At 39.4% G+C, this 24,277-nt stretch overlaps 1 protein-coding gene across 1 annotated transcript in view; it reads left to right on the top strand.

Annotated features, from left to right (window-relative positions):
* ITGA2 (integrin subunit alpha 2) overlaps positions 1-23,092 on the top strand; it is a 67,823-nt gene extending 44,731 nt beyond the window's left edge. Inside the window, exons 15-30 of the mRNA XM_048291709.1 lie at positions 68-204; positions 1,634-1,773; positions 2,750-2,901; positions 3,963-4,073; positions 4,646-4,728; positions 5,524-5,665; positions 7,318-7,410; positions 8,419-8,495; positions 8,594-8,677; positions 11,741-11,843; positions 12,636-12,746; positions 13,208-13,312; positions 13,617-13,730; positions 15,898-15,987; positions 19,308-19,424; positions 20,156-23,092. Coding sequence (XP_048147666.1) covers positions 68-204; positions 1,634-1,773; positions 2,750-2,901; positions 3,963-4,073; positions 4,646-4,728; positions 5,524-5,665; positions 7,318-7,410; positions 8,419-8,495; positions 8,594-8,677; positions 11,741-11,843; positions 12,636-12,746; positions 13,208-13,312; positions 13,617-13,730; positions 15,898-15,987; positions 19,308-19,424; positions 20,156-20,245 — 1,749 coding nt within the window. The 3' untranslated portion in view covers positions 20,246-23,092. The remainder of the gene's footprint in view (positions 1-67; positions 205-1,633; positions 1,774-2,749; positions 2,902-3,962; positions 4,074-4,645; positions 4,729-5,523; positions 5,666-7,317; positions 7,411-8,418; positions 8,496-8,593; positions 8,678-11,740; positions 11,844-12,635; positions 12,747-13,207; positions 13,313-13,616; positions 13,731-15,897; positions 15,988-19,307; positions 19,425-20,155) is intronic.
* Positions 23,093-24,277: the final 1,185 nt, after the last annotated feature.

Below are 24,277 nucleotides of genomic sequence, written 5' to 3'. Positions count from 1 at the left end.
GAAAATCTATTAATCTACAGACTTAAGCATGCTTTGGCAAACTCAGTAACCAAACTCTCTTTCTCAGAAAATCTTAGGATCGGATTCTGCTTTTGGACAAAAACTCCAGTTCTTTGGAAGATCAGTAGATGGCCATAGAGACTTAGATGACAATGACATTACTGATGTATCAGTTGGTGCTGACGGAAATGTGGTTGTGCTATGGTTGGTATACTCTTTCTTAGAAAGGAAGCAATTAGTGATTCAGATGCAGCAGTTGAATATTTAGTTAATTAAAGAGGAAAATAAGCAAATTAAAAAGCTCTTTTGTTCCACATATTCAGTGCTAACACACTTAGTGCCTCATCACTGCTATCAAAACTAGCTAAAAAAAGAGCATTAGACTAAATCTCTTTCAAGCATTTACCATTAAACCATTGGAAGCCCAGGCAGCACAGAGGGAGAGCCAGGGCATGTGGGAGGAAGCCAGGTGGCAGAGCCTGCTGGGGTGGCTCAGGACACATCTGCCTGCTACTGCTGTGCAGACACATGGTCCAGAGGGAAGGGACAGCAGCAGGGAACAGGGCTTGATGGAGAGTATTTGTAACAGCAGGTTGTGTACTTCAGTAGCCACAGTATAAATTTGACAGCTGAGCCTGAGACAGATGAAACCACCTCTCACACAACCTGCATGACTTTTTCTGGCTGGTAGGCTGGTATGGGGGGAGTGTTGTCCTGCAGGGCAAGGCCAGAGAGCAGTAATAAAGAGCTGACACCTATTTCTGGCAATAAATATCTTTTTAATGGTCCATGGCCTTTGCCACAGAAGTCTGAGTACTTTCACAGAATATAAAAAGGTTTCCCAGAATCCAAATCTTCGGCCTGCCTAAGTAGGGTGTGACTTTCACGCCTTGCTTGAAGAGCTAAATTCAAATGCTGTTTCCTTTTTCTATCTGCTGCCTGTCTTCTTGCCTGAGGCTCCCCATTGTAAGAAAAATATCACTGAATTGCTGCTTCTTTCATAATGAAACAAGATAATTAAAAATGAACGGTCAGTTTGGACCTTTGACTGCTGCTGCTGCTGGGAATTTCATTCGAGATGAATTATGCTCCTTGAAGTACCAGCATTTATTTAGATTTGATTAATGAAGATGCTCATTCTTCTTTCGCTCTGACATTTGGGCTGATTAATGTGTTTCATTTTGATTAAAGTGTTTGCTTTAACATGTAGGGCTCCTTTGAAACTGTTCTTCAAAATCTTCATTAATTACATGAAAGATGTTTTTTCTAAAAATTAGATTATTAAATAAAATGAAGAATTGCTCATTATCACCTTTCTGGAAGAGCTCAGTAACTTCCCTAAAGGAGCAGAAGAAGGTTACTTATTTGGAAAACAGGCCAAGGGCCTCATTCTCTGATACTTTGAGGGATTGATTAGAGCATTAGGACTAATACATTAATTATCTATTAATTTGACATGAAAATATTATTGTCATTACTGAAAGCTACTATATCAACAAATTCATTCATATGTAAGGAAAACTAATTTTACCAGTGCCACTAAAAGAAGTTTACATTGGGAACCATAAAAATCAATGCTAACATTTACAGATGTTCTTCAAAACCCATGTAACCTTTAAAACATATTTTTCAGGTCAAGAGGCATTGCAAATGTCTCCATAACTGCCTCCTTTAAACCTGAGAAAATCAGTCTGCTGAACAAGAATACGGACATAACTGTCAAAATATGTTTTCAGGCTACATTTAGACCTGCTAAGAAAAATAATCAAGTGGGTAAGAGTATTTCAATGACTTGTCTTATATTAATTTCTTCAAAAGTCCATTATTCAAATGAGTAATGGAAAGTCTAAAGACAGATTGAATGTCAAGAATCACAAAATCAATATAAACCTTAAGTTCTTGAGAAAGTGGTTTTCAGACCTAATTCGTCACTGGCTACATAATCTTTAAAAAGTGGGGAACTAACATTATAAAGCGGAGCTGTATCCTTGTTCAACAATCCCAAAAAAAAATGTTGTTAGTGAGAAGCTGGGTTTTTCCAACCTTCTGGTTTCAACAGCAGACTGCATACTTTTCTTCTCTCTTCAGAAAAAGAAAACTAAATATTTTCCAGATATTGGTTGCAGTGCAGTTGTCAGTGGGAGGAAGCTCTTCTTTTCAGAGGACAGTGAATATTTCTGTGACCAGCAGTGGGCTCCCATTAAGTTTTTAAATTCAATCTCACAGATAACACCAGTTGGACTGCTTCAGTGCTACATGAAGTGCCTTTAGGAACCCATGATTTTAAGCTATAAAATAACAGTGAACTTTCACAGCATATTAGTCATAACACAAAGAGAAGGCAGCAGAAATTATTATGTGATTGAACAGAAGATGCAGATTCCTTAAAGTCACCTCTAAGTTCAGTGATACTGCTGCAAGGCCCCTTTACCTAGAGTAATCCTGGCCCTGCTGACTGGCTTCTTGCCTGAGCTGCAGGCTCAGACATCTGCAGTGGAGCCTGGATTGATTGCTATTTAATGTGCTCCCAGTGGACCAGAACTTATATCAATACCTAAACCTGTTTGACTGCTTTGCAAAACACAAGAGAAAGTATTTTCATTTTGAAACTGCTCTGTGTTTAGCCAGCTATGAAAAACATGAAATATTTAGTGTGGTTTGGAAAGCCTGGTCACTACAATATTGAGCATAGTAATGAGATCACAGGCAACCATGATCAGTGAAAAATGTACTGTTATTCTTCTTGTAGCTATAAAGTACAACGCAACACTGGATGCAGATCTCCAGTCCTCCAGAGTGACTTCTAGAGGATTTTTCAAAGAAAATAATGAAAGGTACATGCAGAGGGATCTTGTGGTGCATCATGAAGAGAATTGTGCTCATAAGGTCTTCAGTGTACAAGTAAGTGCAATTGCAAGTAGTCTTGCATAACAAAAGTGATCAGAGGAAGACATGGATCAATTTTTTGTTTGTAATGTGAGTTTCATGCATGGTGTACTGAATTATTTATGTTTCCCAAATCCCCCCAGCTGAAAAATACTTAATAAGATTATGATATCATAGAAACTAATAACTCTCATATTCAGTACAGATATTTAGGACAGGAAAGGGAGTTCTTAATTATGTTATTCAGCTTTGGTGTAACACAAAGCCCATGGTCTATACTTTAAATAGACTTTAATTTCCCTCTGAGTAGATTCTTCTGTAGGAACTAAGACATACATACAAATGTTTTCTCTCACACTAACATTCAGGCAGACTTCAGGTGCATTCTAACTCCTGGTATACACCAAGGAATTAAATAAAAATAACCAGGTCTCCACTTTTCTCCAGAAACAAAGACTGAACACAGCCCTGAGAGTTGCCTTAAGCCCTGTTGCATGACACTAGGTTAGGTAGAGGACTTCAGTCCCTGCTTTGATTTGCAATGACTTATTGATCACGTTTAATGCCCTGTGGAGCGGTGTGCCATAGGGCTAGAATGTGATTCATCCAGTACTGAGAAAAAGAGGAAACAAGGAGTTTATTGTGTTTTAGTGTCACTCAGGCCCAGCTGCTCTTTGTGATGGTAAGGCAGAGTGGAATAGGAATTTGACTTCTGAAGCTAGATGAGAGTGAAAGCTACCTGGTGATGGCTTTGAGGACCAGCTCCTACAGCTGCAGATAATCTGCATGTTCCTTAGTGCTAGTAGTTACTGTGATGTGTACAGTCTCCAAGAATCCGAGAAAAATCAGTTTTATCATGGAAATGGCAGTTTTAATTGAAAACTATTAAGCTAGAGGAGCACATAGTAGTCAATCTCACAAAATTATTTTCATTAAAAAATGAAGCTTTGAACTGTTGTTTCTCCTTGTTTAGGGCAAGTATGATTTTACTACGCATTCTCAATTCACAATAGAAATTACCAATTTTACCCTGTTTTCTCTGCTGACAGCCATTATCTGATCCACATGTTTTACAGGAGCCTTCAGACGCAGTGAATTCACTTAGTTTGCGCATTGACATTGGCCTTGCAAATCCTGTCTCCAGCCCTGTCCTTGACATATCTTCTCCAGCATCTGTGGCCTACAGTGTAAGTATGCAGATTTACTATTCAGAAATGCGTGGTTATGCACATCCATAATGTGTGGCCCCCACAAACACCAAAGAGGTACAGGCAAGTGAAAACTGGTGTTCCGTGTTAGTCATATGGAGCGGTCCCCTGGTTCCTTTTATACCTTTGCCTGTACTGCATGAGCTTGCTCATACATACACACATCAGCAACTGTAGCATAACAGGCATGTTAGTTCAGCCATGTCACTGTTGATGTGCATTTCCAGTTGATGGCAAAGATGAGTTCTTTCAGGTCAGTTTATTCTACAATAAAAAGGTACATAAAAGAGAGATTGAACTACTTTGACTACATCACCTTTGTTGTCAGTGAAAAGTAACCTGTCTGTACCATTCTTGGATCAGTTGACGTGTAGCAACACGTTACTCATTTCACTCGTTCACATGTCAAGAATTTTTAATGTCCATCAGAGGGATTTTCTTACCTGCAAACCAAGAATGTGCTTCAGCTCGAAGGTGTTTGCACTCTAGTGTCTGCAGATAATGTTAAAGGTTGAGCCCTGTCATTCAGGAAATGTTTTTGTTTTCCCCAGATTCCTTTTATTAAAGACTGTGGTGAAGATGAACTTTGTATCTGTGATCTTGTTCTGAATGTTCAGCAGAAGGCAGACGACAGGTAAGAGCTGAATCAGTGGAACTGTTGGAGTCTAGTGTTTTCACCAGTCGGTTTGTCTGGGGGCTTTGGATGAATTTCTAGAGGAAAGTGCCTTTCTAGTTCAACATCTACTTCGAAACAGCATGGATAAAAAAAGCAATGGCATTTTAATCTAAATTTAGTCAAGGAAAAAGAGGTAAGATAGGAACACAAACATAGAAGTAGGACGCTTGTCAGCTTAGACCAATCCAAGTTTTTGTATCTTAGAGATGAGGGCATAGGGTGTATTTGGACAAATTGTGTCTGACTGGCTGCTGTTGGGAAGAGGAGCACACTGGGAGAGTAGCAGCAGCTGCAGCAGCTGTCTCCATCCCTCCTGCAGGGAGCAGCGAGGATCCTGCAGTAGCTGTGCCAGTGGGGAGCTGTGGTCAGCTATTTGGGCAGCACATAATCCAAGTCCATGTCAGATACACACTTACATGTACAGCACAAACAGACAGGGCTGTCTATGTCTGCTGTCCACTCTGCCCACTTTCCCACCAGGGTAGACCCCTTGAAAATTCAGCAAAGTCACTTTGACAACACATAAGCAAAGTCCTGCACTTTCAGAAGAAAATAATTCTATCTGGTTTTAGGGAACACCATCACAGAATTTCTTATGCCAAGGGGTTTAGAAAGCAGAGCGTTTAAATGTGTAGAGTGTAGGAAATGTCTTGCTGTGCTTGTTATTTGTTGTTGGCTACAGGCAATGCATTTTCCTGATTCACAGCTGTTCTGGTACCTCTAGTTACAACAATGGACTTTATTTTCCAACAGCAAACAACAGTTTATTGTCAGCAGCAAAAAGAGAAGACTAACATTCAATGTGAAATTGAGAAATAAAAAGGAAAATGCATATAACACCAGAATCCAGGCTACATTTTCAGACAACTTGTTTTTTGCTTCATCGTCTTTACCGGTGCGTGATACCCAACCTCACTGTTTCTGTTATTGCCCCTGATTTTTGAGGTTCTCAGAGAAATTTTTTCTTCTTTCTAGCAGTGCCTATTCCAGAAAAGAATGTGTGTACAAAAATCTCTCCCAGTTTGTTTTCTTGGATACCAGAATTATTCCCCCGGCATATCAGTTTATTTAGGTCAAGGCAAAATACTTCCAACTCAGCATAAAAGTTGGCAACTTGTCGAGTTTGACCTCACCTCAGACATCTTTTCCTCACTTTAGGCCTTGGCACCCACATCTTCTCCTTAACTCTCAGCAACGTGCCTGAAGCAGTTGCTGTGCCACAGGGAATTTGTATTTGATAAATCAGATCACGCAGCATTGATGATGAATCCTTAAAGCACAGACTTGGGATCTAGAAATAGTGTTACTGCCAAGGTCATGTGTTCCAGCTAGACAGTTAGTCATATTGACATGATTGCTATACCAGAAACTCTTCTTCCAACAAATTTTGTCTTAGAGAAGGGGAAAGAGAGGACTTATGCATACTATTTTGGGGAATGCAGTATACCTATAATTTAAATTGTTGCTCCCAAGTCATGAAGGATGAAATGCAGACTTCAGTGCTTGGCTTATATGGTCAGGCTGCTACTGGAGAGGTGCGTGATAATTCTCGGGGTGAAATCCAGAGAAATCCCTATACTGAAGGGAGAGGAGGGATAGCATTCATTCCTGCCTGAGACCAGTATTATTCTGAACAATGAATTGGCAAAAGTATTGCACACAGTGCTGGGGGTGCCCCTCTACCTCCCCATCCTGTTGTGCAGAAAAATTGCTCATTGCACTCCTGCCAAAAGACCACACTGGAGCTAGAACTTCCTTTTGCTTTAAAAGCCCTTTTTGCTTAGAAGCACTTCAGCCTGCAAGTGAAGTTTGGACCAAAAATGTGCCTGCTTCAAAGCAGGAAGAAAAACATAAGCTGAGTATATATGGGTCTTTTGGGGAGTTTTGTTTTGAGGGGATTTTTGTAGCACAGCTCATGAATGGTAAATGTCTACTAGAAATTTTTTTTACAAAAGACAGTACTTTTTAAGAAATTTTTCTCCAAGGGTTGGTAACTGGTTCTGGTCTGTGAATTTGTCTTTGAATCAAGGACGATGACAAGCCAAATATTCTGCAGAATAGTAAATATTTACTACTAAAACAAACTATTATGTATTGCAGATTTTCCTACAGAAAGTTTGATTTCTGTAGGAATTCCCCTTTGCACACTAAATTCTATAGTGAAAGTACTTCACCAGCTCCAAGATTCTGTAAATATGTCTGCAAAAGTTCTGCAAAAATTCTGTAAAAAAGGACTGTAGAAGTTAGTGCTGGAGCTGACCTGTACTCTCTGGCCTGTATTCCTTCTTCCAAGCCCAGCACAAAGCTCTAATAAGAGGATTACAGCTCACAAGAAATCGCGTGGGAATGGTCCTTGTCCCACCTTTCTCGTGACTTCCTCCTGGCCCTGCCTATGCCCCACCCACCTGCTGCATCTCTAGAAATTACTGCCATAGCACCTATTTTCACCACTCCTTAGTATAATACAGATGCTGTTAAAGGTATACATCTCTCTACCTTATCAAAACCTGATTATTAAGATGGTGTTTCTGTCTGTTTTCTCTGCAGAGTGACGGGACTGAAGTCTCATGTCAAACAGGAACAGCACAAAGTACAGTCATTTGCCAAATAAGCTATCCTGTTTTCAGAACAGGACAACAGGTACAGCTAGCATGTTTAAATAACCTTGAATGACATCCAAAACCTTTTCTGCTGTTGTTTTTCCCTAACTCTGCATTTATTGCTGATAAGGGCTTCTTAGATTTGACAACAGAGGCATTAAAAGAAGTAAACTAGGGGTTAAATTTTTTTACTCCCTTCCAGATTAAAGGAAAAAAGACTCTCAAAGCTCATTTGTCACAACTCACAGCTTCCAAATGCTGCTGCAGTTGCATAACTTTTGGAGAGTGAAGCCTGGGGCCAGAGAAGCATGGAGCAGCATCATGTGCAGGCTCCTACAAACTGAGCACAATTCCCATCAAATCCCTCCTGCAGTGTGAACCTGGGGTAACTCCCTCACCTGCTCTGTGAATCTCATCTCTCCAAGAACGCAGTATTGTTTTGAGAAGAGATGGGAAGTCCACACAGGCCTAGGATGAATTACATACCTTTTTTTTTTCATATATACCATAAGCCTCAGGATATCCACAGTTTTATGGAATCTTTTATTCCTCAAGAAAGAATAGAAAGATATAATAATAGAATATAAAATAGAAAGAATACAAATATGATGTTCTGTGGTGAGACATGCAGAATAATAAAAAAAGTTGTATATAAAAAAGTCAGTTTGTTCTGAATTTTAATGGAATTGCTCGAAGTGCAGTTGGAACAAATGGAAGTAAAGAGTGAATACAAAGCTTGTGTTTAGCTGGAGTTTAAAAGCAAAAAATTGTGAACACCTTCTTTTGCAGCTTGTAGCTACTTATACACAATTTTAAAATGCATATAACTCATGTTTATGTAAGAATGCCAACTTGTAGGGGAACGCAAGAATAAATCAGTTCTGAGTATTAAGAAATTACTGAAGTATTACACAGAAATCTGTAGAAAATTCAGACACAGAAGGCAGTTCTAGATTGTTGCACACATGAATAAATAATTATGTCTGTTGGGAAGTCCTTTGGATGTTGTACCAACTCATTTACTATGTGTTCCTTGTCTTTTCCATAGGTATCCTTTGATATTAGTTTCGATTTTAATCTTAAAAACCTTCAGAACGTGGCAGTTCTAAGTTTTCATGCGTGGAGGTAAAGTACACACTGATACGAAAGCAAGTTAGGTATTAATAGCTTTCTTGTATAAAACAATATTATAACATCTGACTCAAATGTGTTTTGATGAACAGTGAGAGTAAGGAACAGCAAGACTCAGACAACCAGGTCACCTTATCAATTCCTTTGCGATATGATGCAGAAATTCACTTCACAAGGTATGCTGAATAATGTAAACAGACACTGTCATTTTGCCAAGGTGCTTGAAGTAACTGTCCTGAAAGGCCACTAAAAATATAGTGAAGTTTTGCTTTTGGTTTGGAAGTCATAAGAAATTCCTTCTTCACCAGTAGTTACAGATTTGTCTGTCCTTCAAACAACCTTACATGTAAAGAATCATTAAAGTTGTGGACCTGTGTTTACCTCTGAGCAGTTGTTACAGATGCTCCTGTGAACAGAAGCGATATAAAGGCCAAACAGTGCATGTGGTTTTGATACCATAAATCTTACATACTGTATAATAACATCAGGCTTCTTGGCTCAAGTGTAATGATACGGGATCAAATCTGGAGTTATAGTGATCAAAACTAAACAAAAGAACATCAAAAGGAAAAATACGCCCCACTCAAACTCTCAGCAAAGGAGGAAAAGAAAAAAAGAAAAAAATTATGGATGTATGAACCTGGAGCAAGAATATAAACTTTTTAGCAGTGTGAGATAATGATTTATACTAAAACCTGCTGTGCACATGGCAGATTCCCCATTGCTGCAGCTGAACGGGCACTGGGAGCAGACACCCAGCTTTCCCATGCACCCATCCAGATTCTGGCTCAAACGTACCCCTCCCTGCCTGGTGCCAGCCCTTTCTTCTCCATGTAGAAGGCAAGTCAGGGCTATTGCAAGAAGGATCCTTTACCCTGGGAAGGGTGGTTTGCAAGGAGAGGCAGCTGAGCAGACAAGGGGAGAGAGACCAACAAAAAGCCTTTTAAGAACAATCTTTATATAGTGCTCTTGAAACTTCTTACCTTGAGCCCTGGAAACCCTTGGTGATTTGGGATGCACTCAAACAGTAATTAGTCTGTAGCTGTTCCACACACACATGATTTCAGTTACAGTTTAACTTAGATTACAACTAAAACAAAAATACACTGGTTTCACTCTCGGATCAAGGTAGGATATTTTAATTTTCATCAAAGAAAAGATTTATTTATCTTTCCCAAGTACTGAATTTCAAGGATAAACATGTAATTACATTTAATGCACTTGGTCACAAATTCTTGGTGAAAAAATGCTTTTGCATCCCAAAGTGATCAAAAATTAGTAAATATAAACTGATAAAAAACAAACAGTAGTTATTCAGAGAATAACTTCAAAATGCACATCAACAATGGATCCAGGAAATTAAAATTCAGAGATGACCATAGCTACAAGAACTATTGGCTGCTGTGTAGGATGAGCTGGAATAAAGACCACAGTACAGAAGATTTAGTGTTATAACCTTCTTTGCAGAAGTAGTTTCAGAACGTTGGAGGCCCTGCATCATGACTAGGTGCACCAGTCCTGGAGTCATGCAGAATTTCTGAGATTATTTTAAGTGCAGAGAAGCATTTGAGTCAGTGGTGCAAGTTCTTTCAGCTCCCTGAGAAAGTTGCATGAGACTTTGTCAGAAGCAGCAGAGACTGCAAGAGCATCTGTATAGAGGGATAGCTTCTTAGGATATTCAGATGGTGCAAACTTGAATCAGCAGGTTTAATTAGCTGAGAAATATGAGCTGAAATGAAATGCTTCAGAAGAAGCAAGGAATGGAGTCTATAAAAGTTATTCAAGGGAAAACAGGGGTTTCAGTTCATCTACATCTCCTGAATATGAGAAAATGAAATTTCATATGCAAGTCAAGGAATGAAGGAATACCTCCTGCCAGAAAATTAGTTATTCTTGGAGATAATAAATTTTAAAGAACTAAATGAAAATACATATTAAGCTGTGTCATAACTTGGCTTGGGAAGTATTTACCTGGAACTAGTTCCTTCTTGAGGCAGGTAATACAGCCAAGAAGTAATCCCTTAAAATACAAGAGTTGAGAAAAAAGTATTGTTTTCATGAAGTGAAGTCTTTCTAGGGATAATTTCCTGAGTTTCTAGGAGAAGGTGTAGCAATATGTCTTACCAGAGACTTCTGAAAGGACACGGAAGCTGATACTGTGCATCTTGGAAGAACTGGAGTCTTCAGCAGTAAGGAAGCAGAAAATATGTCATGTGTGTTTTCCTTGGAGTCTTTGTGAGGAAGCCCGTCAAGGAAAGGGCCCATGGGAGAAAGTATGGAGGGTCAAAAAGGATCCACAGTGCAGTATGGAGGACCACAACTGATCAGGAAGTACATCTGTGAGACTGCACACATGTTAATTTGGTATTGAATGCACAGGTGTTACCCAGATTAAACAGGGAGAGTGGTAAAGAAGATAGATTCCCTGTGTAACAGGAAGAGCTGATGTAGGAGTTGTAATAGCCCCTATTTCTTGTTCACTCAGTCACCAGCTTGCTTTTTGACTGCTCAAATTATCCTTCTGAAGAAAGCTAATGATGAAGAGCAGACACCGTTCTGGGATGGTTTAGCAGAGGGGCTGTTCACAGGTAGCAGGCGGTGGGTGTGATGCACGGGGATATTTTCCTTGCCTTTGAGCATGGTTCTGTCTGACTGACTCAGCTCCTTGAGCACCCACAGGTCCTTGCACCATGTCCTTTCATCACACACCTGCCATTCCATGCTGCAGTGGGCTGAAACCAGCCTTACCTTACTTTGCAAATTCATATTTTAAACCCCATAATGACTCAAGAAAATGACCCAGAGAGGACTGAGGGCTATGTGATATGTACCATGTAAATAAGCAGGGTGATGCCTGTGTATCCCCACCCAGCCAGTTACAGATGTACCAAGGGAGACAGCCAAGGAGACCCTTTCTGAAGATGACTGCAAGGCTGGATGTTGTAGTTTGTGCCCAGGAAAGGAGTTTGCAGTATGGCCCTGAAACAATGCAGGGTCTAGAAGCCTGAGAGAGCCTGTACCCTGTACAACTCTCTTGTCTTAATTTCACATGTTTGTTCCAGCTCTGGGCTTCAGTACACCATTTTCTTAACCAACTTTGTAAAATTAAAACAGCAATCTAAGTGACGGACTTTTTCTCTTTCTGTACTTCTGACCTGTTTTACAAAGTCATATCCAGTAACATATGTTTTCAAAGCGGCTGCCAAATTGAAATGTATTGTTTTATGGTTGTTAACTAGGCTTGCCAACATCAACTTTTATGAAGTATACTCTGGTCATAACATTCCTTCCACTGTGAATAATTTTGAAGATATTGGCCCCACGTTCAACTTCTCAGTTAAGGTTAGTAAGTGTGTTTTGTTCTGGTTCAAGAAGTTGCCTTAGCTCCCTCTGTAGCCTGCTCCCAAAAACTAATTTAAAAAAAACCACTCCTGCTTTCATTGTCTGATTTTGAGGCTTTTGAATAAGTCAAGTAAGAAAAAAATTTGCAAATAGTGTAAGTGCTTAGAGTCTTCATAAGGTTAAGGATGACATTTGCACAAGCAGAATGGGGGAGGGATTGGTCCTGCACCATTTACATATTTAGAAGATGGTTAATGGTTAACCTTAGGCCAACTTAGACTGTTTTTTCACAGAGTCTCCTAACAACTTGATAAAGAAAAACAAGTCTTTGCAGGCTTGGACTTTAAAACTTGAAGTTTGGCAAGGGTTAAGGGATCAAACCTGATGCAAGAACCAGCCAAATCACAGTGCTTATTATATAACACAGAAAAAACTTAGATCCAAATATGCCAGGTGGAAGAAACTTAAATTATGTTCCATTTCCATTCCTGTAACTGCTACTCCAAAGGACTAAACAGGCATATTGGCCATGGCAGAATATTTGCTTTTCAAAACATATTTCATGCAGTTAATATGAGCTTTGCTAAGAAAACAGACAGGAACCTGGAGCTATATAGTATGCTTTCTGCTTTACTATTCACAAAATTACTACCCCAGTGTTTTAGTAAAAAATACATTGATGTAAAAGGATTCCAGTTTTTCCATACTCATCCATTATTTCTAATTTTCTTGCTATATCAAATAATTTATGCATAGCTACCTGAATTAACTCTTGAATTATTTGCTTTGCAGGTAACAACAGGAAGTATTCCAGTAAAGATGGCATATGTAACTATCAAACTTCCAGAACTGACCAGCAAAGACAACCCATTGATGTACCTAACTGCAGTCACCACAGATGAGGTATAGAACTAAACTGTGTTTCGGGGGTTTAGCAGTACTATAAACATCAATTATCTCCCCAGTATTATGGCTTAGTTTAAGAGAATCCATGCCCTTTCTCTTTGTCCTTTCCTCATAAAGGGGGGGACCACAATGCCCATAGTACACTAGCTTATTACTTGGCAAAGTCCAATCTGAATGTCCTCAGTTAGGTCTTTCTCCAAGTTCCTAGGAAAGTTATCATAAAAATGAAATTTTTAGGTGAGGAAAAACCCTTCAGGTCAATCTCGGGAGAAAAAAAGAGTGTCGTAAGAATTATTTACTTCTGACCAAAACCACATACTCTTAGTTTCCTAATGAATTCAGTGTTCACAATGTAGCCTTTAACAGCTACCATCTAATCCCAGACATATAAATTATTATGATGACTATAAACTCCCAAGTATCATATCATCCAGTCTCATTTCCCCCATCTTTCCTAGGCCAGAGGTGTTACTTGTGATGCTCAGATAAATCCACTACAAATAGGGAAAAGACCTTACTCTCCATCTTTCACAAAAGAGAACTTCAGAGCTTCCAAAGAACTGGTGAGTAAAACTCAGGGCTACAGTAAGCAGGACCTTCTGAGCTGAGGTAAGCAAAGCTGACCTTCTGAGCCCATTGCTGTACTTGTGAGGAAAGGTGTGATGGGGTGGCATTCCCCATTTACAGAGCCGGAGCTCAGCCTATGGATGTTGTCACAGATATTTCATCTGCTTTAGCACTGCAAGCACTTAATTTGTATGCACAGAACAGCATATGCAAGGGCAGAAAGTCTAGATGTTGAAAGAACATTTTAAAAGCGTATTTTTAATTCATGCTGTTGCCTCTTCTTGCTGTTTCCCCTGGAAGAACTGTAAGAATGTGAAGTGCAGTACCATCACATGCAAACTGGAAGACATTATGCTGAAGGGAGAATACTTTGTGAACGTGTCCACCCAAATCTGGAACGGCACTTTCGCTGCTGTGAGTATCATCTTTGTGGAGGATCCAATACTCAAGTTTTTTCAAAGTCCAGTAAAGAGACCTTACAATCTAGAAAGACCTTCATTTACTTTACATTAGTTTGTGTGTTTTACGTTTGTTTTTCCAGAAAACTTGAGACCTAAAAGTAGTGAGGTTGCATGATAAAACTTCAGTCCAGCAAAGGATCTAAGAAAATACTGTGATAATGCAACCTTCACAGCCGAATAAAACATTTCCTACATCTGTTATACTCATTCTAGGGGAACTACAGTTTCCACAAACTCATCATAGGACAGCAGAGCACAGTATCATCATAGCCTGTAATATAATCATGCTTTTAGCTTCTGAACATCATGGCCTACATAGTGATCATTTTAAATCACATCAAAATATCAAAACCCCGTTAGTGCTGCCAGTTTTATTTGATACAGAATGTGGAAAACATCTTTAATTGATTTTTTGTCTTTATTAGAGTAGGTGTTAAAGAAACAGCCCTTGCTTAGAGACCTACAGGATGTTTAAAATATCCATCAGTAATATCTCAGCCTTTTTTAAATCACCATGTGTCCTCCAGGATATAACTTATCATGAGTTACCAGACTTTTGAAGTTAGACCATGTTTGCTTCTTAGCTAGGCAACCAACCAAATGGTCTTGGAGTCCTGGATTTGCCTAACGTGTCGGGAACATGACGCAGTCTCCTTAGTGTGTCTGGCGAGTCTTGTGGCAGGTATTGACATTTAACAGCAGGGCTGTTGTCAGCTTTAGCATTCATCTCTTAAAAGGAAAAAGTCAGGTTGATATTGTAAAATGTGTTATGGAAATGTGTGACAAAAAGTATCTGTCTGTCTTTAGAGTTTGTATTTTTCTAATCAGCTGGGTCAAGACCATTTGTTAGTGCTGTTAGGTACGCAGAAGGTGGAGACCTGAAAAAAACGTTACTACCCTCACAAAAAAGTGAGTGGGAATGGTTTGTTTACCCCTGGCCAATGGGAAGGAAAGATCATGTCACAGTTCTCACATCTCCCATTTTGTAATTTTCTATTTGATTCATTGCAAATAATTTTGCAAGCACTACTCACTCAATCTGCACATCATCAGCCTTTTTATTTAGTGGCAATCAGCCGTTGTCCCAGAAGGGGATAGCAGGCTTGCCAGTACCTGCTAAGCAAAGAAAAGATGTGTTTAGGAATTGAGGTGCTTTGAATAGTGCTCAGGTGTGTTTCTAAACTTTTAGAAACTTTTTTTGGGCAGATGGCCACAGTGCAGGGATGCAATAACTTACACTGCAGAGACAGTTTGGTATGTGTGGGCTGCTACAGACCCATGGCTGCCCTTGTGTCCTATGTCAGGTCCATAGTACCTGGCCCTGCCACAGAGAAATGGCTGAGGAGGCAAAATGACAGAGCAGGCTTTGCCTTTGGTTCATCTGGAGAGTGGTGCTGTGTTCCCATGAACCTGAGGCCATTCCTCGTAGTGCTGTAGGAGAAGAGCAGTAGTGAGCTATCAGTTTCTACACAGCCATGCACCTCTCCTCCAGTACATCTACAGAGGGAAGTGGGATCTGGCACAAGGACCCTTTTCAAACAGGAATTGGCTTAAGATTTTTGTTATCTTCTCTGTTTAAACTGAGAGAGCCATGTCAGAATTTGAGACGTGGAGAGGAACATAGTGAAAGGAAAAAATAAATGGGGAAAACCAGAAGCATTGGATAGAGGTGAAGGCGGGGTGAAGTAAAAGAACATCCAGTTTCCATTTCTTGCAAAGGCCAGAGATATATTCCCATCTGTCTTTTGTTGCCGTGTCTCCTTTTCTCACTGTTATTTTACCCCATCTCTTCCCTGCTAGCAGCAGTGACAGCTTTGAAATAACTATGAAAAGGGTTACATAAATAATTCCTCCTGTTTTGCTTGAATTATACATTAAAGAAAAAGAAAAACGAGTTTCCCAGTGTCATTGCTAAGTGGATTACTGATATATTGTTACTTTGATTAACATGTTAGCTGGGGAAAAATAAAAAAAATAATTTAAATTTTCTTAATACTATGATTTTCTTTTCTGGTTGCAAAGTCTTCATTTCAAGGCAAGAGAATCATTTTAGGACATTCTACTTTTAATTGAGTTGCCCTATAACAGAGCTTTACAGTTGTTTTAATCTTCTCTTTCAGGTAACTTTCCAGACATTACAACTCTCTGCAGAAGCAAAAATTGATACACATAACACTGAGTTATTTATAATTGGAGAGAATACCCTAACTGTAAGTGATAGATAAGTATATTTTTTCAACTTCTCTATCTTTGACTGTATCAAAGTGATAGTATTTAATTTTCTGTGTCCTTTAGGAGTACATAGCAATTTGATTATGTTGAACTAATATATCCTTCTGATTATACAGCTCCCTTAAATTATTAAATTTTTTTCATTTCAGCCCACTGCTATATAAACCAAACATAGTTAAAACCTGTAGGTCTCAAATAAACTGTAGAACTATGAGAAAAAGTCAGCTAGAAACTTCTGAAATTCAGATAGCTTCTTGTTCATGAAAAGACCAAAATTTGGACTTCTTTCTGGAATGGAATTAATTCTTATAGATAAATGAGCTCTGAGAAGCATGTTCACAAATCTGATTTATAGTCTTACTTACTTCTATAAGTATATACAGTTTGATATTTCTACACAAATGTTTGGCAAAGTCTTCAGAAAATAATTTTATTTGTAAAGGAATGTGGAATATTTTTAGCATTTGGAATAGCCATTTTAGCATATGGACAATGTGGACACAGCTAATCTAAAGAGAAGTCTCCAAACTACTGCTTTATTAGTACAGAATTCTTCTCCCAAGCCTTCCATCTGCTATACACAAACATAAAAAGCACTGGAAGAATACAGTAGCACTGTGGTACTGTTGTAATAAAAGAGGATACCTTACTCTCTTAGTCAGTCTTGAGAGGAACGCCCTTCCATTTGCAGGACTAACTTCAGATTTATTTTTACAGGACTTAATAGCCTGTTTTATCCATAAAATAACCAAGGCCACTGAAGAACAAAATGCAAATTAGTAAATGAGAAAAATATGTGTAAGAATGTGCAGCATAGCCCATTCACAGGCAATGGAGACTTCAACTAAATATATACAAAAGCAGTTATAGATTGATCTATCTCTCTGTGTGATAAGACTATACCATTTTTAATCATTGGTTTCTCATGGATCACTCTATTTCTTGTGAAGAACCTCTAAATAAACCATTTTGGAATCAGGAAAACCTCCAGTGCCTGAAGAACAGAGGAAGAATGTTTTTGCAGAAAAATTACATGCCAGTGTTTGAAGTGTTCTGAGTGCTTCAGTTTGGCATGGTATCATTTCTAGTAGGAGCTGAAACTCATTACTATACAATGCAAATATTCCAGGTAATTGCACAGGCTTTTTAGGTAGCTCATAAGCCATGTATTAATAGGTATTTTTCCACCTTCTATTTTGAAGCATGGTACTGTCAATCTACATTACCAGAAGTTCTGATGGTAATTTCAGGAGAACTAGAAAAATGGTAGTTGACAAGTAAAAGTTCATTCCTCCTCCAGCCATTGACACATGTGGAGCTGGGACTTTTACACCTGTGAGGCAGTAGCTGAACAGACCCTGAAAGTTTTCCACAGGGTTCCTAAGAAACACGGTGGCTTTTGGTGACTTCCAGGCTGATCTTCACTCAATGGCCTACTGCCCCGTGAGAAGTCTTGGTAAATGTGCCAGGTTGTGGAGGTACATTCTCCCTACAGCAGACAGTTTGACACTTGGGGCCCGTACTCAGAACTGCGCTTAACTTCTTGTCAGGCCAACAGGGATACCGAGTCTGCCCTTCCCACTTCCTTGGGAACAGAACAGTGCAGAGGCAAATGGAGCTTATTTCCCTACTTACCCTGTTAATTTAGATGGATGTGATAGGATTCATCCAATTTAATATCTGCATTAGTCATCCACATTCTATAAACCCTAGTCCCTGAAAAGAACAGGTATTTCTGAAATGCAGTTCGTCTCATCCTAAAGATAATCCTGAAAATAACTAGGGTGAATTAGGCTCTTAAAAACCCTATTCTCCTTTGGAAGTCAAGGAACCATGTTGTAGATATAACACTAGATGAGGTGCATCCCAGTCTCATGGTGTCTTATTGACCACAGTTTAACTTCAGGAAAGATAATTTGTTCTTAGGCATCAATTGTCCTTTCCAACAGTGCCACTTCATTGTTAATCTAATGGAGAAAGCACTACTAGGCAAACTGCATATATGAAATTGGCTTTTTACATTGGATGAACTGGGTTGTTGTTTAGCCAAATGAATGAATATTGCCTTGTGATGCTATGTGGGGAAGCTGCTTAGGTATTTTTACGTAAAAGCTGTCAGATTTTTTCCAAGTTGGAAAGGACTGCCAGCTGGAGGACAGAATGTTAACCTGCTAGAATCATCATTATGGCCATTCAGTTAGAAAATACACAAAGCCATCCTGCCTTGGTGAAATGAATACACATAACCACACCTAGCACAACACTGGAGACTTCCAACAGAAATGACTTAAATCACTGAAATGTCAGTCCAGTGCAAGTTTCCCAGAAAGTTTAAGATTAAATTACTCCAGACAAATGCACCGAACAAGCAACCCTGAGAAAGTAAAACAGTGTGATTTGTTTTATCATGTTTCAGGAAGGGAAAAAACTTTCAGCTAACTGCATGTCATTCCAAGATTAAATCCAAAAATTTGACAGTTCATAAATATTATAGCAATGTCTCTCTGAGAAACCCTGTTATATGTAATTATATATTTAGTTATACCTAAGCCAGCTAGATAGGGTATCACTTGAAAACTAACTTCCAGACACTGTATACTCTTCTGGGAGCTCTCTGGTATTGCTTGTGGTTCAGGAAATGTAGGTGTGCTAGAAGTTCTCTTGTTTGACCCACGCAACTTGCAGCAAATTCATGCAGTTGACCCCAGAAAATACAGATCACCATGAGAAGATTTGTCAAGTCATTAGTGGTTTTACAGAAGGTAGGAACAGCAGGCAAAGGAGACAGAGGTACCTGCCCAGCAGGAGGGTTGGAATTTCAGCAGATGCAATGGTGTCTGGCCTCAGTGACTAGTACTGCCTCCTACAGCTGCCCACCACAGATAATGGGCTCTGAAAACACTTGGTGGAAAGTAGTTCTTCTCCAGCATTCTGATTTTGGGGTTGTACACCAGGCTGTTCCCCACCTTCATGAAACATGTCTACACAATGATGGTGTGTGGAGCCTCTGAAAGGCCTCCTGTTAATGGAGAGGCAGCTGGCATGAGAGATTGGTTCTCTGCCTGGTATGCATGGCCAAGAGCGATGAGGGCCTCTAGTCCTTAGCTGGCACTGCTGTGTGCCACAGTGGTGCAACCAGGCACCCACGGACACCAGTGAAAGGGCTGTAATTGCTTGGTGTTTTCCAGTCATTGATCCTAGAATGTATGCAGTCCACACATTCTTGATCCTTGGTTTATAAATCCTACCTTATTTGCAGTTAACATTAACCCCTAAGAAACAATCTCTCCGCTTTCAGATCCCAGTTACAATAATGAAGCCAGATGAGGAAGCTGAGGTACCAGTAGGTGTTGTGATTGGCAGTATATTGGCTGGACTTCTGTTGCTGTTGGTACTGGTTGCTGTTTTGTGGAAAGTAAGTAGGTATTTATATGCTTAAAACCAGAAAGAGATAAATGCATTTGGGCTATTTTCTTTGGAATCTCTCTTCTCTAGTATGAAACAAAACCACATCTGCAGTTTGGTGGTAATAATACTGCTTTGGCATTACACCCTTGATGTATTTCAGAAGGGTTTATAAAATGGGTCCTCATAGAAACTGGCAACATGAAGATGATAAATGAGTTCTCAGTCATTCAAAACAGGGGCTGTGGTATTTACTCTTCTCCTTCTGACACTGTCTATCTCCTTCCATAATACCCTAGCTGGGCTCTGAACACCCATGATATTCCCAGTGGACAAAGGTGGGGATTACAAACAAGGTGGGAGAGGATATATATTGAACAAACCACAAAAGAACAGAGAAAGGGCAAGGGGAAAAAGCAAATTACAAAGGTTACATAGAAAAAGTGGAAGGTTTTTCTGTGTGCCAGGGCATTGGTGGCACACCAAGGCATCATGGAAATGTCCTATTTTGGCAGGGAGAAAACTGGCTAATCAGGACTGCTGCTCTAGCATTTAGTTGCACCAGGCAAGACTTTAGGGCCCACCTCCTCTCATTTTAGAGGCAGGAATTGTCTACAAATCAAACTCTATACTGTGGGCATGCACATATGTGCATTTCTACTATCACAGTATTTAGCTTTGCTGAGAAATGAATTATCCGTGACTGACTGCAATGTGGTGTTATTTTAATACTTCTCACAGCTTGGCTTCTTCAAGAGACAGTATGAGAAAATGACACAGGATATAGAAGATGTCGATGAAATTGCAGAACTCACAAAGGACAAAGACTGAAGATGAGTTATGTGGATAAAAAGGAGATCTGAGCCACCAACAGTAGCTGTGATCAGTCAGTTCTTCAGCTGGAGTGCCTTAAAGCTTAGTAACGTTAAACATTTTTAATGGAAGTGTCTTTATAGATGAAACTATTTTACAGATTCTACTCTATTGTAAGAGTAACTGCAGGACAGTTTGGTTTTTTCAAAAATGATTTATAGTGCCTTTTCTTGTAAATTTTTGCCTTTCAAACAAACTTAACCCGTAGAACTGGCAGGTCCGGAGTATACAGTAACATACTGTACCAGCAGCCCTTCTCTTGATCCACTGCAGAGTGAAACAGAAGAATTTATTTCAGATTATTGTGGAACAGCATCAGTTGGTAATTCAGTTGACAAGTACCATATGTGTTAAAGGACATTTTCTATTAAGTTGATGATGAATGTGTGGTGAATACTGCTTCCAGACTGGGAGAAGAAGTCATTTTTTCATTGACTAGCTCCATCCTTATTGTTTCAGAAAAGTAATTTCCACCATCAAACCTTTGCTTTAACTAATCTATAAACTAGGAACTGTGTATGAAGATGTCTGTCTGGGTGCTACAGGACAACTGGTTGGGCAGTCTTCCAAAAGTTCACCATATTTCTTGCACTAAGGTCACAGCTAAATTACTGAAGGATATTGTTTTGGGGAAATACTGCCAAATGGTATGTAAAACTGTCTTCTGAATACTTTCTCCCTGAGAGGAAAATATTAACTTCATAATCACTTACAGCATGTACTCTGCAATGTTATTACTGATTTTCATCTTGAGAAGCACTACCACTACTGTTACACTGGCCTTTACACTCCCGGTCCTTCTGATATCAGTTTGGCTTTTGACATAAATAGGAAAGACAGTCAAGATCTTGTCTTTAATTCTGTACTGAAAGATTTTGCAAGACTAAGAGCATAGAGAGAACTAAAGGGGATAGCTGACTGAGGAATTATGCACGTTACAAAAGGGGATAGTGAAGATCTAAGCTCTGTAAAATGTTTACTGCACTTACTTCTTTAGCATCTCAGTGCCCTCCAGAAGACCAAAGTTCAGTACAACCTCCTTACCTGTCACATTATTTTTTGGTTCCACCTGTTCATGTCTTGATGAAGTGAACTTATGTTTTATACAGTGAAGTACTGTAGTGCTCTGGAATGAGCTCTAAGCACAACACTTGAGTGACTTTGTGTTGGTTACGCACCTCAAGTTTATCACTTGCTGTTACGCTGCCTGGTTATAATGAAAGCTCAGTCTTACAAAGGCCCATGCAGTAAGACTGGTAACAGTCAGGGGAATTGGCCTTTTGGCTGCCTTTCTCTCTCACGGCTGGCAGTTACACTTACAATTGATTGTGAGAGAAGATGTGTGTTTTTCTTATGTATGCTGCCATGCAAATGAGATTGTTTCCAACTTGAGGTGATTTACTTGAAGAGTAAAACATGCAAATGTGCCTGACTGAGAACACAAAGTCATGTCTTCTTTCCCCCAAAGCTGGATTGTAATTATGCTTAGGCACTTTTTCCATTATTTTCTGAGGGACTAGGCTTGAGCACGTTTGAAAGTTTTACTTTTTTAATAGGTAATCAGTCAAAAGCCAACCATCTCTTTGGCAAATAACAGCTTCATTTGCAGCAACAGCTGCTCAGTGTAGTTTCATATGTGTTTTGAATTTATTTTATATCTATGAAATGTTATGTTTTGGGATGTTTGGGGTTTTTTTTTAAATTCTGAAAAAAGATTCTTGCCATCAACTAAGTCTGTGACCAAAACAATTATTTAAAAAGTGGGGGGAAAGAATAGCAATTTCCTAAACCTAAAGAATAAGCTCCTGACTTGTAATTATAAACTTTGAGGGCAAATGCTCTGAAAGTAAAGATAAAAAATTTGTCTGCCTCAATTCTTATATAAACTTGTTCAGAAAAAAATAACCCCTACAGCCATGTATGTGGGAAGCTCCTACATAATCAGGGTCATGCGCTCCAGAGCAGAGGGGGAATTTCACAATAGACCAGATGGTAGAATCTTCGATTTTTGGTGCTGCCGGCAAGGGCAATTCAGGCATTCACCCAGATTTCCTTCTTCCACCTTTGGTGGAAGGTACAGGTCAATCAATATCTAATATGCAACTTCTTTGGGGATTTAACAGTTTATCAATCAGGTAGCAATGATTCAATTCACTAGACTTCACTGGGTTGTATTTTGACATGGGCAGCAGGATTCTCCTTCCTAGCCTGGACACAATACTGCTTTTCCAAAAAAAAGGGGAGACATAGCAATGGGTAAGGTTTTTGTATCCTAACCACTTCAAGTTACTAGTTTATTTTTCTTTTACAATTAATACTTAAAAGGTTAATTCAGTTTTTGTAATGGGTGAGTCTATTGCACTTCTAAGTTGGCACAGCCGCAAATAATACTGGAATATTATGTATATTTTGTATTGTGTGCAAGGGTTTCGTTGTTTTGGTTTTTTTTAATTTACTTTTTTAAAGCAGCATGTTTTAAATATCCTGAAATTTTGAGCTTCAGCATGTACTTCTGTTTGTGCTGGCAGCAAGAAAAGTCAGCAATACCTTCAGCAAACTCATTACATCTGATTCTGGTCTTGAAATCTAGCTGCTGATTTCCTGAAGTACTAGAATCAAGTCCAAAATCAGAGTTGGTTTCATATGAGCCTATGTATAAATTTGGGATGTACAAGAGAATTTATATTAAAGTTGACTTCTAAAAGCTAGCATGTAAGCTCTATGGGAGCAGGGACTGTATCACTGTGGTGGCCTGTCAGAGGGCCTAACAGCATTACTGCAATAAAACCCAAGACTACTGCTGAATGCAGACTCATTTGTTTTTAAACAGCACCCTAAAGAGAAGCAGTGCGACTGAAAAACCACTGCATAGAAGGGGGCAAATATGGCTTTGTTCCAGTAGCACACAGTAAGAACCCTACAGGAATGACTCTGCTAGGTATACAAAGAAACTGCACTTGAAGACTTGTAGATCACAGTCAGGAGTGTAACACTACCAGTAAGCTGTACTGTCGTATAACCCAGTTCACATTAGAGTAAAATATTTGGAAAGCTCTAGCTGAATAGATGGTGTTACAACATTACCATGGCCAGGCCATCCTATAAACATGGGGTTATCATCACTGGTATCTAAAATTACACACACATATCTGTTCTGTAAATAGATAAAGTCTCTGCATTTTATCTATTTACAGAACTGGTCAGCAGTAGTGTGTCATGATTCTGGCTCTGGCTACACCCCACCATATGTCAGAAAAGCTGAATTCAACTTTTCAGTGGGAAAAATGTGGCAAAGGAAGAGAGGAGGAACTTGGCTATGAGTAGAAAGACAAGAAGACAATATTGTCAGAAATTACCACCTGAAAACTACACGCTTTCACAGAGCTTTTTATTTCCACTTTCAACTCATCCATACTTTTTTTAACAGTGGTACATAAACATTTAGGTAGGCTACCAGTTTTAACACTTACATAATACTAGATGAACCTAATCTTAAGGCACAAAACTCTGTCTTTCACCAAGTCTCAGTGTTTTGCAGAATTAAAAGCCAGATTCCTTACACACTGACTTATGCATGTGCTGGTTTTGACTGGAGTAGAGGTACATTTCTTGACAGTACCTAGCATGGGGCTGTGTTTTGAATTTGTGCTGGAAACTGTTGATAACACAGGGATGTTTTACCTGTCACTAAGCAATGCTCACAGGTTCAAGGCCTTTTCTGCTCTTCACCCCACCTCACCAGCGAGGAGGCTGGGGGGCATAGGAAGGTGGGAAGCGACAGAGCTGCGACAGCTGCCCACAACTGACCACAGGTATTCGAAGTGTTTGGTGTTTGTCTTCCCAAGACACTGTTACATGCAATGGAGTTCTGCTTTCCTGGGGATGACTCAACCTGCCTGCCGATGGGAAGTGGTGAATGCATTCCTTGTTTTGCTTTGCTTGCATGAGCAGTTTTTACTTTCCCTATTAACCTGTCTTCATCTCAACCCA

This window comes from Corvus hawaiiensis, chromosome Z (assembly GCF_020740725.1).
Source record: "Corvus hawaiiensis isolate bCorHaw1 chromosome Z, bCorHaw1.pri.cur, whole genome shotgun sequence".
NCBI lineage: Eukaryota > Metazoa > Chordata > Aves > Passeriformes > Corvidae > Corvus > Corvus hawaiiensis.
The sequence above is the reverse complement of the archived record's forward strand: the minus strand, read 5'-3'. Positions and strand labels throughout refer to the sequence as shown.